The sequence below is a fragment of the Lepus europaeus genome, chromosome 9 (assembly GCF_033115175.1).
Source record: "Lepus europaeus isolate LE1 chromosome 9, mLepTim1.pri, whole genome shotgun sequence".
NCBI classification, from domain to species: Eukaryota; Metazoa; Chordata; class Mammalia; order Lagomorpha; family Leporidae; genus Lepus; species Lepus europaeus.
The window spans coordinates 79,345,110-79,362,350 of record NC_084835.1 but is presented as its reverse complement, the minus strand read 5'-3'; the positions used below and the strand labels follow the sequence as shown (position 1 = coordinate 79,362,350).

Below are 17,241 nucleotides of genomic sequence, written 5' to 3'. Positions count from 1 at the left end.
TTTTCCAGGCTATGTTTGTATAACACTATTTTTGTTAAAAATTTTATGTCAGTATTGTTTTTCTGATTGCCTTTATGAAATGAACAATGGATATTAGTTTTCATTTTAACCTAAGCTGTTGCAATCTGTGTGCATGTGTAAGATGGACTTCTCACAGTAAGTATATAGTTAAAGCAACATTCCTAACACTCTCATGTCTGGGCCCTGAAGCTTATGCAAAGGATACTTGGACTCTTGCAGAATATTTGTGTATTCCATATGTTAACAATTACCTGAATATATTAATAACTCAGCATCTTTATTGAAATATAAAAGTATAAAATCCTTCTTTGCTATCACCTGAGAACATGCACTATTCTCCTAATTAACATGATCGTGATGGGGTGTAAAAGAGAGAAGGTATACAAAGAAAATATCATGCAAAAATAGTGCATGAACTGAGACAGTACATTGTGGAGAAAGAATTGGAGAACTATTGTTACTAAGTGTAAGATGAGAACTGTTCTTGTAGATGTAGACTGCAAATCATGTTATTCAGAGTAACCGGTTCATTGAAGGTTAAGGAAGAAGGCCTTGGAGATGTTTGGAGCTCATTTATAGATTCCTCAACTTATCTATAAAACTAAGATTTTGAAAATAAGTGCCTTGATTTTATTTATGTTTATAGCTTCATTATATTGTGATTTAAAATTTTGACAATATTGTATTTATGTAAACAGGAACTTCTGTGGGACAAGTGACTGCCATAGACCATGATGAACCTGACACTCTACACACTCGTCTGAAATATAAAATCCTACAACAAATCCCAGATCATCCAAAGCATTTCGCCGTACATCCAGATACAGGTGTCATCACTACAACCACACCTTTACTGGACAGAGAAGTAAATAAACTGATTTATTAATTTCCCAGACATTAAACTATGTTTAAATGGATATTGAATTCCCAAGAGAAAGTATAACTTCCATAGGTTGTAGCTAGGACTTCCCTGGAAACTTCTTTTTTTCCCACAGAGATGTTGGGGAAGTACAAGGTATTAATCAAGGTTTCACTTGAGTTCATTGACCTGACTTGATGTGTTGATACTAAAATTGTTTGAAGTCTATTTTACTTTTGTTTTGCAAATATTACTTTTATTTTATATAATCATATGTAATTTTTAAATATTGATGCACTTTACTTGTTAGGGCACTTGTAGGTTCACAGGAAAAATGAACAGAAAGTACAGAGGATCCCCATATATGCCCCACTCCACCAAGGCACAGCTGCCCCAGAGTCAACGTTCTGCATGACAGTCGTACGTTTGTGACAATTGGTGAACCTACACTGACATAGCATTACCATCTGAAATCCAGAGTTTACATGGGGCTTCACCCTCAGTGCTGCAGAATCCATGGGTCTGGAAAAACTGTACAGTGGCAGTATCCACCATTATTGTATCACACAGGGTAGTTTCATTGCTCCGAAAATCCTCCATGTCCTTCCTACTCACTCTTCTTTCTCTCCAGTCGCTGAATACCACCGACCTTTTTAGTGTCTCCCCAGTTTTACCTTTTGCAGAGTATCAAGTAGCTGAAATAATACAGTCTATAGACTTTTCAGAAAGGTTTCTTTCACTTGAGCAATATACATTTAAATTACCTCCTTGTCATTTTATGGCTTATTAGCTCACTTCATTTTAGTATTGAATAATATTACTTCTCGTGGAAATGCTAATTTATCCATTTACCTATTAAAGAGTATGTTGGTTTCTCTTAATGTTTGGCTATTATGAATATTATAATTTTAAATTTTGAAATATACTGGACACATCAGTTCCTACAGTATTGATTGGCTAATCTCTTGTATTTGTAGTGTTTTTTAAAAAATACATTTTTGAAAGAATGTATGTGAAATAATCATTATCTGAACAGAAGCTATGAAAATTGCAAGGTAGAAAAAATGGAATAGTTCATCAATGCACCCGTTTTCCTTTTTTTTGTTTTTTTGTTTTTTTTCAGAATTGTGATACTTACCAATTAGTAATGGAAGTTCGAGACATGGGGGGTCAACCTTTTGGTTTATGTAATACAGGAACAGTTACTATTTCACTTGAGGATGAAAATGACAATTCACCATATTTCACAGAAACTTCTGTGAGTACATCTCTATGTTCATTTCTCTAGGTTCAATTTTTTTCTTTAAAAAAAAAAAAAAACAGGGGCTGGCACTGTGGCGCAGTAGGTTAATCCTCCTCCTGCAGCGCCAGCATCCCATATGGGCACCAGTTCTAGTTCCGGCTGATTCTCTTCCAATCCAACTCTCTGCTGTGGCCTGGGAAAGCAGTGGAGGATGGCCCAGGTCCTTGGACCCCTACACCCACATGGGAGACTGGGAGGAAGCACCTGGCTCCTGGCTTCAGATTGGCGCAGATCTGGCCATTGCAGCCATTTGGGGAGTGAACCAGCAAAAGGAAGACCTTTTTTTCTGTCTTTCCCTCTCACTGTCTGTGGCTCAACCTCTCAAATAAATAAATAAAAATCTAGAGTAAGGTAGCTCTGTAAAGGCACACATTTTGGTGTATATAGCTACAATTTCAAATAACAAAGGGAAGAGGAAACTTCTGTAGGAGTAATTGAAATGTCAGTTATTTCTGGATTGTAGGAAGGTAGTCATGCTATCAGCTACCATAGGGCATTTTTGTCTTTGACACAGTTCATAGTTCAGTGTTTTCTTTGCTGCTAAGCTCTAGTATCAGATTCCTTGGACTTAAATTATTTTATAAGCCGAAGAAGAAAAGATCTTCTCTCTGATATCCTTTAAACTTCAACTTATTAAAATGAAAAAGGGACTAGCTTTATATCCTATGCTGTGGGGTCATTAGTGTAGGCTGGCCCACCACCACCCTTGATTCATATTTGAGCAAACTGTCCTTTGGGCAGTAAACAATGAAAGAAAAGTATATGTTGTTAACTTCCAGAAAATGATTCTTGTCTCCTGAACTTTTAATGAGTAGCTTTCCATTTTTTTTTCATTAATCTATAACAGAGTTCATGTCAAAGAAGGAAAACCATGCAAGCCTGGTGACAGGCATGTTCACAAAGTTTCTGCATTCATCCCTACTCTGTGTGAGAACATGTTTTATCCTATGTTTCATATGAAGAAATTAAATATCTGTTAAGTAACCTAAGATCTCATTCATAAAGACCATGTACAAGAAGTCATTAGGATTCAAATCTAGAACCATTATTCTCCAGTCATTGTCATTCTTCTATAAATTCATCTTTTATCTAGCAGATTCTGATTTATGACTTTCTTTAGTCTTTTAACATCTTATGCTTCAGTGATCACATTTTGTGTCTGTTGGGGGGGGGGGGGGGTGGCGGCTATGGTTTACTTTCTCCAGAAAGGCAAATCAGCATTGTGGCATAGCAGGTATAGCTGCTGCCTGTGATGTCAGCATCCAATATGGACTCCCGTTCATGTCCTGGCTGCTCCACTTCTAAACCAACTGTCTACTAATGGCCTCAGAAAAGCAGCAGAAGATGGCACAAATGCTAGGGCCCTTGCCTCCCACATGGGAGACTAAGATGAAGCTCCTTGTTCTTGGCTTCAACCTGGCCCAGTACTGGCTGTTGCAGCCATCTGGAGAGGGAACCAGTGGATGGAAGATCTCTCTCTCTCTCTCTCTCTCCCTCCCTCCCTTCCCACCTATTTCTTTCTTTCCCTCTCTCTCTGTAATTCTGACTTTCAAATGAATAAATAAATCTTAAACAATTCTCTAAAAAGAGAAATCTTTTCCCTTAAAGTGTTTATGAGTGAATCAAAAATAAGTAAAAAGATTGGTTTATAAACTAGTCATTAGTAAGAAATCAATGGATGTTATAATAATCCATAATGTTTAATCATTCATTAAGTGCTTACTATGTCTAGAAAAAGGAGATACACTCTGAATATTGTAGAAGTTCAGAGAAGAGACAAATTTAAGGGCCAGAATGAGTGGGAAAATCTCAGAGTTCAGAAGTTAAGATCTAAGTAGCTCTTATGAATGGAGAAGATTTGAAAGAGCAGTTTAGAAGAAGAGGAAAAAAACTACATTAAATTTATAAATTCTTTCCCAATATGTAATTGCATATTTCTATATCACTTTGCTTTATTTTTTCTTTAGATACAATTTTACATGTTAAAACTATACTTTTGTTGTAACAAGAGTCCTTTTCTTTTTCAGTATACTACAGAAGTAGAAGAAAACAGAATTGATGTTGAGATTTTACGAATGTCGGTACACGACAAGGATTTGCCAAACACTCCTCACTCAAAGGCTGTATATACAATCCTACAGGGAAATGAAAATGGGAATTTCAAAATCAGCACAGATCCAAATACAAACGAAGCAGTCTTATGTGTTGTCAAGGTAAAAATACAATCAGGCTATCCTTTAAACCATTTTAACTTATGTTTGCACATTGATACTAAAGTAATTCTTGTACATATGGAATAGAAGAGTGCAATGGGATACTGCCATGACCTAGATTGACTTACATAAAATCTTTTGTTCTATTATTTTAGCCTCATTTTTTCTTAGAGAAAAGTCATATCAGGTACAAAACTCATTGTTATAAATATGAGAAAAACAAATTAGATGAATATTGAATATTCAATCAGATATTAACTTTATAAGAAATTTTAGACACTCACTGATTCCTATCTTGAGTCCTATCCACAGCCTTCCCTAACTTAAGATCTTAGAAGTTTTATCCAGAAACTATTTCCTGACATGATTTTTAGAAAACGTCTTTTTCCCTTTCTTTTTGCTTTTCTCTGTGGGGAGATGGAAGAGGGGGGATTCTAGATTTTTTCCTTTGCTTTTCTTCACTATTTCACTATTGTTTCAGGATTATTTCTAATCATCCAGTATAGGACTGAGCAGTTTGATCAGGAACTAAGCATATCCAAATCAAAATGCTTTGCAAATGTGATGTTAAATATCATTCTTTCTTGACTCAGATACTCAGAGCAACTGCTTTATTAAAGCCAAATATCTACTTGTTATTATTATTATTATTATCATCCCTGGTGGCCCTTATAATGTCATGGAATCTTTTTTTAACTTAATATTTTATGTATTATTTTTTGAGAGCATATTTTAAATTACATTATAATCAAATGCTTGATAGCACTACTAAATAGAGTTCTACAAATAAAAAGTTAAAAGATCATAGTCCAATAGGAAAATAGGCAAGATCTAAAAAAACCCAAATTAAACAATGTACAACTTCATTCATATGCATTTTTGAATAAGCACAGGGGTTGGCATTATGTAGGCCGTGGCCTGTAGTGCTGGCATCCCATATGGGCGCCAGTTCAAGTCCCTGCTACTACACCTGGGAAAGCAGCAGAAAATGGTCCCTGGGCCCCTGTACCCATAAGGGAGACCTGGGAGAACCTCCTGGCTCCTGGCTTCAGCCTGGCCTACCCTTGGCCACAGTAGTCATTTGGGGAGTGAATCAGTGGATGAAAGATCTCTATCTCTCTCTGTGTCTCCTTCTCTCTATATAACCTTGCCTTTCAAATAAATAAATAAATATGTAAAAAATAAATAAATTAGTCAAAAAATCTCTAAAACTATAGTAATATACAATTTATCTTGATTTGTTTCACAAAGATTTAAAACAAAGTTTGACAAAACATTATCCTTGCAGCCGTTTTCCTTAATTTCAATTAATATTTAAAATTGTAATAAAAAATGAAAACAGGAGCTTCCAAAAAAGTGAAGAGAAAAAAATTGGTTGAATCTTAAATAATTTGCAATCAACAATTTTGCATTTGACGATGTTGCTTTAGGAAGCTAAATGTCTTGAACTATGTTAGCACCAAGGTTTGACAACATTTGAAATGTAAAAATGGTAATCCTTTTCTATTTAAACTTGACATCATCGTCATAAATCTTCTACATAATAATGTATATTGACTAAAGTATGTTTATTGAACAGCCATTGAACTATGAAGTCAGTCGCCAAGTTATTTTGCAAATTGGTGTACTTAATGAAGCACAATTCTCTAAAGCAGCAAACTCACAACCTCCCACGATGTGTACTACAACTGTCACTGTGAACATTAAAGACAGTGATGAAGGCCCTGAGTGCCAGCCACCAGTGAAAGTTATTCAGAGTAAAGATGGCCTCCCAGCTGGCAAGGAACTCCTTGGATACAAAGCACTAGACCCAGAAACACACAGTGGTGAGGGCTTAAGGTAATGACTTTGTGAAAAGATCTTTAATTTTAATTGGGACAGGAATTGATTTTAAATTTAAGAAACTTGGATATATTTTTTGAAATGAAAATTTTTAAGATTTATGCTGCTTCTTTGATTTTCTCATTTACATTTTGTTTTTAAAAATTAGGTATCAGAAGGTAGGAGACGAAGATAACTGGTTTGAAATTAATGAGAACACTGGCGACTTACGAACTTTAAAAGAACTAGATCGAGAATCAAAATTTGTCAAAAACAACCAATATAATGTTTCAGTAGTTGCGATGGATGCAGGTGAGTGCCATTTTCTAGAAATAAAATATAAACATAAGGTAGCTTTTTAAGGAAACCTTGGGATACAATCTGTTTATTTCCAGATCAAAACTTAATGCAGTGTTTGCGTTGTTACTGCTTATTGTATTGGAGAACAGCTAATTTAGGCCCCAGTTTATCACTAACACAAAACTACCAGGTAGCAAATGGCCAATGTCTAAGTTTTAAGACCCATATTTGATTTCTGCTGAGAAAATGGTGTCGTACCCAAGGATTATTGTTTTATTCAGAAGAACAAGTTCGTGTATAACCTTTCACCTTTTACTAGAACAACAAGTTTAGATTTTTATGATTTGAATCTGTTGAAATGATTCAGCCCACACAAAACAATTGGGTTCAATATAGGATTCTTTTCAGCATCTCTTAATGAATGATAAATTATTCATTAAAAATGAATTTATCTACTTCCCAAAGAAATGATCAAACCATTTCTTATAACTGTTTTACTATGGTTTGAATCTCTCTTCAAAGTTGATTCCAGAATCTATTGTCCTCAAATACAGCAAATTAATGATCTCGAACACATACTTTTGAACACACACTCTTCTCAGTAAACCAATTGTAATATGTTTAAATGTATGTTTATAAATATTCATTTGTTAAAGTTGCATTTTTTTTAAGATTTATTTTATTTATTTGAAAGGCAGAGTTACAGAGAGAGATAAAGACAGAGAGAGAGGTCTTCCACCCACTGGTTCACTCCCCAGATGGCCGCAATGGTCAAAGCTGTGCCGATCTGAAGCCAGGAGCCAGGAGCTTCTTCAGGGTCTCCCACATGGGTGCAGGGGCCCAAGGACTTGGGCCATCTTCTACTGCTTTCCCAGGCCATAGCAGAGAGCTGGATTGGAAGAGGAGCAGCCAGGACTAGAACCAGTGCCCATATGGGATGCCAGTGCTTCAGGCCAGGGCTTTAACCCACTGTGCCGCAGCGCTGGCCCCAGTATGTTTATTTATACACACATACTACTATATTAATGTCTACATTTAAAAAATATACAAAGTAGAGATTAAAACAAAATATATGGAAGTTAAACTGTCTTATTTCATCATACCAATTACATACTTACTCATTTGAGGCAAATTTATATTAGTAATAAAGGTAAATGAATTTGGGCTTTAGTAACAGAGCCCATTGTTTTTGCTGTTTTCCTAATCCAAGATTTCCACTGTTCTTAACTACACGTCATGTTCCACATGAGCTAACTGATACAGCAATGCTTCCTCTGTAGAATCATTGAATTTCTTTAGAAGGAATTGGTGAATATAGGAGCAAATACACACCCAACCCCATGGAAATTAGCAGAAGTTGAAAGTTAGCAGTGAAAGTTTTCATGTTTATTCATTTTTCCCTTGACATTTTAATAATGAAATACAGGGAATATTTTTTCAGTTATTTTGCCCCTACTTTTTTCTGTAATTTTAAAGCAAGAGCCAAATTTACTAAAAGAGAAATAAAAGGTTAAATCAATGAATATTTCAGCTGCTTACAATTCATACAGGAAAGACAGGGTGATTCATACATAAACCTGCCCATTCAGGATTTTTTTTTTCTTATTCAGCCTTTTTCCATTCCCTTGGGATGGGAATACTGTGCTGCACATCCTAATTAGTGAATGGATCAGCTATGTTTTTTAAATATTTATTTATTTGGAAGGCAGAATTACCAAGAAGCATAGGCAGAGAGAGAGAGAGAGAGAGAGAGAGAGGTCTTCCATCTGCTGGTTCACTCCCTAGATGGCTGAAACAGCTGGACCAATTTGAAGTCAGTAGCCAGGAGCTTCCTCCAGGTCTCCCATGTGGGTGCAGGGACCCAAGGACTTGGGCCAGGCCGTAGCAGAGAGCTTGATCAGCAATGGAACAGCTAGGACCTGAACCGGTGCCCATATAGGATGCCGGCACTGCAGGCAGCAGTTATACCCCAAACCCATAGCACCGGCCCCAGATCAACTATTTTTTAAACTTTTCCCAAAAGTCCTAATATGAGGGCAATTTTAAAAGTCTGTGAAAAATGGAAATAAAAATACAAGATTATTTTACTGAAAAAATTGAAATCCATAAATTGTTTTTCCACAACACATGTTTTCTGTGAACTTCATGAAGATCAAGTGTGTGTATGTGTGTGGACACATTGTTCTGATGATCACAAACATTTGTGGATGATGATTTAGGAATTTTATCTTTCTTAGAATCCTACTTACCTCCTTGTGCTTCTTGTGTTAATCTTGTTGGTCAGTCAGGCTGGTTTCCCTGCTGTCAATTTCAACAGCACTGTTGAACATACCTTCTCCCTAGAATGACATCCTTCCTCCTATTTGAAATTCAGTTGCCTTAAACATTTCAAGTGAATGGCAACGACAATTTCTGTTATAATTCCAACTAGTCTTCATTCAGTTCTTCTCTCTGTAACTTTTCAGCACTTCTGCACTGGGAATAATGTGCTAATATAGCAAGTGATGAGTTTTCTCCACGAAAGAGTACTTCCATGATTTCTCATGTACATTCTGTTCTAAGTAGTTTGTGAGCTCAATTTTGTAAAAGGGTTCCTTTATATGGTAGACAGTTCCTTCACCAAATATCTAGCACAGAATTTGGCCTATGCTTATTTTATGCATGTACTAATAATTAACATTGCTCTGTTTGAGAGCTCAGTGAACCTCCGGAATCAGGTTATGATTCACTACAAAGAGCTTTACAATCCCAGAGGCACGTGGCACTTGGAACAATTGGATCTAATATGGGAAATTGAGTTTAAACATTACAAAATGCAGTCCTATTTTTGGCTTCTGTGAAATGAATTTTCTTAAAATAACCATGGTTCAAGAGTTACCAGGTGGAAGTGGTAAATATTTTGTGTGAACAATTCAAAGAGCCATGACTGAATTGTAAGAAATTATTATCAGGCATGTTGTAGCTTAATAGGAAAGAACCTAAAGTCCTCCTAACAATTAATTAAGTAACTGTGTACATGCAGAGGGCTGATACATAACACAATAAGCTTCTGGTTACTGGAAACATTCAAGCAGCAGAGGAGAACTTTTGTTTCCCAGAATCCCTGTTGTTGAGGTGTTCCTTATTTTGGGCTCTATTTTCTGGAAGCAAAGTTGAAAATTTACTGGGGCTGGTGCTGTGGCGTAGCAGGTAAAGCTGTCGCATGCAGTGCCAGCATCCCATGTGGGCACTGGTCGAGTCCCGGCTGCTCCACTTCCTATCCAGGTTTCTGCTATGGCCTGGGAAAGCAGTGAAGGAGGGCCCAAGGCTCCTAGCTCCTGGCTTCAGACTGGTGCAGCTCTGGCCATTGCCGCCACCTGGGGGGTGAACCAACAACAGATGGAAACACCTCTCTCTCTCTCTCTCTCTCTCTCTCTCTCTCGGCTCTCTGGGACTCTGCCTTTCAAATGAATAAAAATCTTTAAAAAAAAAAGATTTACTGTCAACATTTTGTAGTTTTGGAAATGTTCTTCTAAGACATTATTTTCAGTTCTGGCTTGTCATCCATTTTAAATAATGCTCAGAATCTTTCATTCTAATTTTATAGACCAAATAAAACAAAATTGAGATAGATGATAATGTTATGTGATAAATGCTGGTTGAATGTAAAACTAAATGAACCTGATTTGCTTTCCCTTGGTTGATGTATTTTCATTAGATTTTTAAACTATGATTTCTATCTTGACATAAAAAGAATCTCTACTTAAATTTTAAAGGTAAATTCATAGTATTCATATCAACTCATGTATAGTATCTGTAACTAAACATTTTACTTGCAAAAGCTTCTTTTTCACATTAATTTTCTTAGTTTGCTCATTAGGAAGTTACTTGTGTTTATCTTTACTAACAATTTTCTGTCAGTCTCAAAATATTTATGTTATTACACTTTCTTTTCTTCATAGTTGTATTACTTCTTTATTTTTAGATATTTTGAAACTTGTTCAGATAGAACAGTTTTAAAATAGATAGTTATTTTATAAAAAATTATTTTGAATAAATTTGTTTTCTAGTTACTCAACAGAAACAAACTTCCTTAAAATACACTACGTGATATTTATTATGTGATTTAAAGACTATTTTAAACTAAAGGAAAAGTGGATTGAATTTGCATGTAATTTTAATAGTCTTTATGATAAATTCAACATATGTATTTCAAAAATTAGACCAGCATTTATATAAATGAGAAATTACACAATCAATTTTTGTTTATTTCAGTTTTGAAATTATGCTATTTACAGCAGTTTATTATCACAAATGGTAGAATTTGAACATGTTTTGAACTTCATTATCTCTTAAACAAAAGTAATGGGCACTACTTTAAAGATATATTTACACAGAGGAAGAAACAGAAAGGGGTGGGGAAAAGAGAGAGAGAGAAAGAGAGAGATTCCATCAGCTAGTTCACTCCCCAAGTAGCTGAAATAGCCAAGGTTGGGCCAGCCTGAAGCCAGGAGTCAGGAACTCCATCTGGGAGTCTCCCCCATGGGTGGCAGGAACTCAAATACTTTGTCCATTATCCCCTGCTTCCCAGGGACCTTAGCAGGGAACCAGATTGAAAGTGGAATAGCCAGGATTTGAACTGACACTGTGATAGAGAATGCAGGCATTTCAAGTGGCAGCTTAACCTGCTTGGTGACTTAACCTGCTTTTCCATGCCAGCCTCAGTAGGCATTATTTTAATTAAAAATATTTATTGAGACTTACATGTGAAGTCTTAGGTAAATAATAGTGGTGATGAACAGATAATATGTGCTAGTCAAGGTATGAGCACAGTGTTCTGAGGAAACAAAGGAAAACATGGCCACCACTGACTCTAGAGGTTGCAGGCAGTTTCATGAAGAGACGGCATTAGTGTTGCAAGGACAACAGAATGTACCCAAGCAAACAGGAAGGAGAGTGCCAAGAGGGTTTGATGAGAAACTTGACAAGTTTTCAGTGGAGAATACGTGATCAAAAGTAGCAGCCGCTAAGAAGATGACAGATGAACAAATGTAGAGTCTTTATACTCTAAGGATGAATCATGTGTGCTCCCCAGAAAGATGTAAGAATCAGTTTTGTGTCCAACAGGCTATTTTGTAGTGACGATCCTCATAACCTCATACCTTTTAGCTTTGGAAAACAACTGAAGGAATCATCAGATCCAACCATCAGTCCTCAAGGAAGTGTACTGTGTCACTATTTTGAACTAATCCTGTAGAGATTTGGGAAACAAGTGTCCAAACTGATTTCAGGCAGCTAGCAGAAAGCAGATGTCATCTGTGTATAATGTAAATTGCCAAAAATAAATTTTAAGTGACGAAACAACCTACGTTTATTTTATCTTAGTTGGCCGTTCCTGCACTGGGACATTAGTAGTTCTTTTGGAAGATTTTAATGATCATCCACCACAAATCGATAAAGACGTGACCATCTGTCGTCACGAAAAGGATTTTGCTGTTCTAGAACCCGTAGACCCAGATGCGCCAGAAAATGGCCCACCTTTTCAATTCTTTCTGGATAATTCTGCCAACAAACTTTGGACTTTAGAATCAAAAGATGGTAAGTAATTCTGTTAAATTTTGTAATCAATATGAACTCAACATGCCTGATGAGCTTTATTTTCACTGTAGTTCATTGTAATAAATACACATTCATTTTAGGAAATATGCATTCATTTTAGGGTAATACCTTAAAATATGTTTGTAGTAAGGTTAGTCTCTTGTTCTGAATATCTTTTAAGGAAACATATACATTCATTTTCAGTGAATATTTGAATAACCTGTAAGATACAGAATAGTCTAATGTAAGTCTAAAATGATATTAATTATTTTTTCTGAAAAGTCAAGATAATTTTTAAGACAGAAAAAGGAGTCTTTATTCTATTTAATTTCTCCCTAAGAATATCAAAGAGGAATAATATTCCCACTGAAAGATCATATCAATATACATTTTCTCTATCATTTTCCCTCTAGGTAAACGTGCTATCCTTCGTGAACGGCAAAATCTAGATTATAACTATTATTTCGTGCCTATTCAAATACAAGACAGGCATGGTTTTGCTGCAAAACATGTGTTATCAGTGAAAGTATGTGATTGCACTATTCCATCTGAGTGTAGGATGGATGTTAAAAGTCAGAGAGATGTTAAACCATCAAATGTAATACTTGGAAAATGGGCCATTCTTTCCATGGCTTTGGGATCTGCACTGTTGTTATGTAAGTATTCCTGTGCTTGCTGAAATAGTATCTGTTTAGAAAAACAATATGGCAGTTCTTTTCTTTAATGACATTGATAGCCTTTGGTGAATGTGTCCTTTTCAAATTCTTCTATCTACTTTAAGACTTGGGATCCCATGTCATTGAATAAGTATATCACTAAGAGCAGATAAAATTATTTAAAGTAAAATTCAAATGGCTGAGTCAATAATTTTCCTTTTTTTGGACTCATTTTTTCATGTGTAAGTTGAAGATAAAGGATAAAGTTATGAAGATTGTCTCCCCTATAAAATATTATAGTTTTTCAAGATCTAGCTTATATAGGGAATGCATATAAATATAAAAAGAATGAAAATAGGTAGTTTTAAATTTGTTTAGATGTTTATGCTCTATTATTATTAACAAAGTGATTTAGCATTTATCTTTAGAAGATTCCAACAAGTAGAAAATGGTCTTATGATACTATCAAGGGAAAGTGATGCACAAGGGAGCCAAGATTTATTTATTTTATTTTATTTATTTATTTGAGAGGTAGAGTTACAGACAGTGAGAGGTAGAGACAGAAAGATCTTCCTTCCGCTGGTTCACTCCCAAGATCTCCGCAATGGTGGGAGCTGCACTAATCCGAAGCCAGGAGCCAGGAGCTCCTTCCAGGTCTCCCAAGCAGGTGTAGGGGCTCAAGCATTTGGGCCATCTTCTACTGTTTTCCCAGGCCATAGCAGAGAGCTGGATTGGAAGAGAAGCAGCTGGGACTAGAACTGGCGCCCATTTGGGATGCTAGCACGGCAGGCGGAGAATTAACCTACTGCGCCACCGTGCTGGCCCCAGGGATCCAAGATTTTTGCATTTTGCAAGTTGCTTTTCTGAAGATGGAAAAATATTAGAAATGTTGCCCAGACTGCTCCCTCTCTTTCTCTCTCTCTGTTTCCCCGTGGTCTACTGTGCTTTAATTCATTCATTAGAGTTTCAACTGCAAGCTTCTACTAGTATTATATAAATTTATGTACACTTTCAAAACTAAACACCCATTTTATGTAATTGCCTTTCTCGTATCTTTATGTGTAATGCTTTTTGTTTTGTTGTTCTCTCAGCCTTTTTTTTTAAAGTGTTACCATATGAATTTAATACCAATAATACTATCTGAGATTTTAGTCAAATAAAGTTGCCTCTTCAATGTTGAAGAAATGAGAGACACATATAAGTTAATTTTGGAGCTGGGCCAAGAGCTATTATTAATCTTACTAATGCATTTTTTAAAAATTCTATTTTAAATTTTATGATCTAAAGAGATCTCAATTTATGATATAAACTTAAAAATCTATGCAACGTGTTTAAAAAATCATATAATCAAATGATTTGATATATACTACAGTGAAAATGAACACTCTCTTACATCAATCTCTTTTTTTATTTTTAGGTATTCTGTTTACATGTTTCTGTGTCACTGCTCAGAGAACAGTAAAGAAATGTTTTCCAGAAGATGTAGCCCAGCAAAATTTAATTGTATCGAATACTGAAGGACCTGGAGAAGAAGTGATGGTAAATAGGATTTCATTTCCCTTTGAGTTATCTGGTGATCCAGTGATGACTGTTTGAGGATTACATAATAATAGCAAAAATAATAATAGTTGATGTTCATCCAGACTTTTTATGCCACAGAGTTCCAAGTGCAAATTTTGCTTTTTAAGATTTGTTTATTTATTCAAAAGGCAGAGTGGCAGAGATGGAGAGAGAGAAGAAATCTTCTTACACTGGGTCACATCCCAGATGCCTAGAACAGCCACGTCTGGGCCAGGCTAAAGTCAGGAAATCCATCTAGGTCTCCCATAAGGGTGTCAGGGGCGTCATCCATTGCTTTCATAGGAGCATTAACAAGAGGCTGGATGGGGAAGCAGAGCAGCTGGGACATGAACTGGCATTTCAATAAGGAATGGCAGTGTCACAATGATAGCTTAACTCACTGTCACACAACACTGGCCCAAAAAATTTATTTATTTATTTATTTATTTATTTATTTATTTATTTAAAGAGAGGCTGAAAGGCACACTCACACACACACTCACACACACACACAGCACTCCAACCTCCTGGTCTGCTCCCAAATGGCCTCTCTGAGGTGGAAGCCTGAATTCAACCCAGGTCTCCGTTACCTACTGCCTCTCAGGGTTTTCATTAGCAGAAAGCTGGAGTCAGGGGGCAGGGACTCACAACCAGGCTCTCTATTTTTGGCTGCAGGCATCCTAACCAGTGACTTCTTATCTACTGGGCCAGATGCCTGTCCCGGACCTGCATGTTTTAATTCATTTAAATGAATTTACAATCCTGTTGTATCAGTTTCAAAGGCTGCCATAACCAACTGAGTGACTGGAAACAAACACACAGTTCTGGAGACTTAGAAAGGCGAGACTAAGAAGTTGGCTGGGAGTTGCTCCCTCTGAGGCACCAGAGAAGGATCTGCTCCAGGTCTCTCTCCAGCTTGATAGTGCTTGATTATGGCAGCATAAATCAAATCGTCACATTACATTGTCCTTGTGTTAAAGTCTGTGTCCAAATTTCCGCTTTTTGTAAGGAATGACATTAATTCAGAATAGTTTGATCTTACCTGATATATATATATATATATATAATTATATATGAAATTATATAATGACAAGGTCACAATCTGAGGTACTGGGAGTTAGGACATCAACATGAAATTTTAGGAGAACTCAGTTTAACTCACAGCACTTGTGTCCTGGTTACATTATCCCAATTTTGCATATGGGAACTGAGGGAGAGCAGCTAACTGATTTGCCTCTGATAAGGAAGAAATGAAAGTGTATTGCTAGTTTTAATTTGATTCATTCATTTTATAGCTCTAACTTTATTTTTAGGAAGCAAACATTAGGCTCCCCACACAGACGTCCAACATTTGTGACACAAGCATGTCTGTTGGTACCCTTGGGGGCCAGGGAATCAAAACACAGCAAAGTTTTGAGATGGTCAAAGGAGGCTACACTTTGGATTCCAGCAAAGGAGGTGGACATCAGACCTTAGAGTCCAGCAAAGGAGCAGGGCAAGGAATGATGGACACTGGCAGATATGCATACACGGACTGGCAGAGCTTCACCCAACCTCGGCTTGGTGAAGTAAGTTCCAATGTTTTCAAGTTTCTGTTATGTGAAAGTTGAGCTCTATTTATGAATCGGATTTCCCAACTATTTCATTCCCTGTGCACCTAGAACATATCACCTTTGTCATGTTGAATTATAATAGACATGGAACTCAGATTCAAGACCAAAAAGCAAGATGATTTAATTTTAAAGTTTGATTTTTAAAATATGACTTTCAAAATTTTACCTAGGAGTGTCATATGTAGATGTGTTTATGAAGGATAAAAGATGGATGGCTTCTTCCTTGGAAATTACCGGAAAAACCACCAGGAGTGAAATAGAGGGTAGTGAACAGATATAAATTATAAATACTTTTCAGTGAGCTTGAATTCTCTATGTGGTTATGAAGTCCTAGCTATCAAAATCAAACAGATAGATTGTTAAGCTCATTGATTTTTTTTTGAGGGGGGGTTCAGATTAATCAGAATAATTTGATATTAGGCAGTTTAATATATTACACTATTATGACTATATGATAGTATATAAGCATAAGAACCTTACATTGGTTTCCCAATAAGCTTATATTGGGTTCCCCCAAATAGTTGAAGAATTTACAGAGGTCAATTTCAAGTACACACATTTTTATGTTCAAATGGGAAATTGTAAGCTAGTTATATATGTGTCACCTTAATATTCATAACTGTGTTCACTAGGAGCATTTATTTATTTGATATCGTTTATGAGTGAATATAATTCAGACCAATCATGTGCATTTTTTATGTGTAGGAATCCATTAGAGGACACACTCTGATTAAAAATTAAACAGTAAAAGGTAAATCAAAGACATCATTTTTATGCTAATATGTTTAGGTGTTTTTTAAAAAAATAATAAACTGTGCTCTTTTTCTAAACAGAAGGTGTATTTGTGTGGCCAAGATGAGGAGCATAAACACTCAGCGGACTACGTGCGTTCGTACAACTATGAAGGCAAGGGGTCTGTGGCCGGCTCCGTGGGCTGCTGCAGTGATGGGCAGGAAGAAGAAGGCCTGGAGTTTCTGGATCATCTGGAACCCAAATTTAGGACATTAGCAAAGACGTGTGCAAAGTGATAACTGTGCCTTTTAATACAGCACCATCTACAAATACAAACTTCAGGGTTTATTGGATGTAAACAATAGCAGCATCTGCTACTGTTTTTTGGAGATAAATTTTGTGTCATGTACACAGTAAGATACTGTAAGTATGAGGTTTCCCTAAATGCTCCTTGTCTGACATCACTTGGAGTCTCTTTGGAAATTAAGGCTGCATTTGTTAATTTTCCTTTACATGCATGTATATACTACCTTTGTGCGACTGCGTGCTGTCTTGTACCTGCTATTTGAACTCCTGTGTACTGGGA

At 36.2% G+C, this 17,241-nt stretch overlaps 1 protein-coding gene across 2 annotated transcripts in view; it reads left to right on the top strand.

Annotated features, from left to right (window-relative positions):
* The window catches only part of DSC1 (desmocollin 1), a 29,207-nt gene extending 12,256 nt beyond the window's left edge, over nucleotides 1-16,951 (top strand). The window contains exons 7-16 of one of the 2 annotated variants that reach the window (XM_062200252.1): nucleotides 720-886; nucleotides 2,004-2,138; nucleotides 4,211-4,396; nucleotides 5,976-6,235; nucleotides 6,387-6,529; nucleotides 11,882-12,094; nucleotides 12,508-12,750; nucleotides 14,168-14,289; nucleotides 15,624-15,878; nucleotides 16,757-16,951. In XM_062200252.1, coding sequence (XP_062056236.1) covers nucleotides 720-886; nucleotides 2,004-2,138; nucleotides 4,211-4,396; nucleotides 5,976-6,235; nucleotides 6,387-6,529; nucleotides 11,882-12,094; nucleotides 12,508-12,750; nucleotides 14,168-14,289; nucleotides 15,624-15,878; nucleotides 16,757-16,951 — 1,919 coding nt within the window. Of the gene's footprint in view, nucleotides 1-719; nucleotides 887-2,003; nucleotides 2,139-4,210; nucleotides 4,397-5,975; nucleotides 6,236-6,386; nucleotides 6,530-11,881; nucleotides 12,095-12,507; nucleotides 12,751-14,167; nucleotides 14,290-15,623; nucleotides 15,879-16,628; nucleotides 16,665-16,756 lie in introns of those variants that run through there. The other variant, XM_062200253.1, reaches the window with a different exon arrangement.
* Nucleotides 16,952-17,241: the final 290 nt, after the last annotated feature.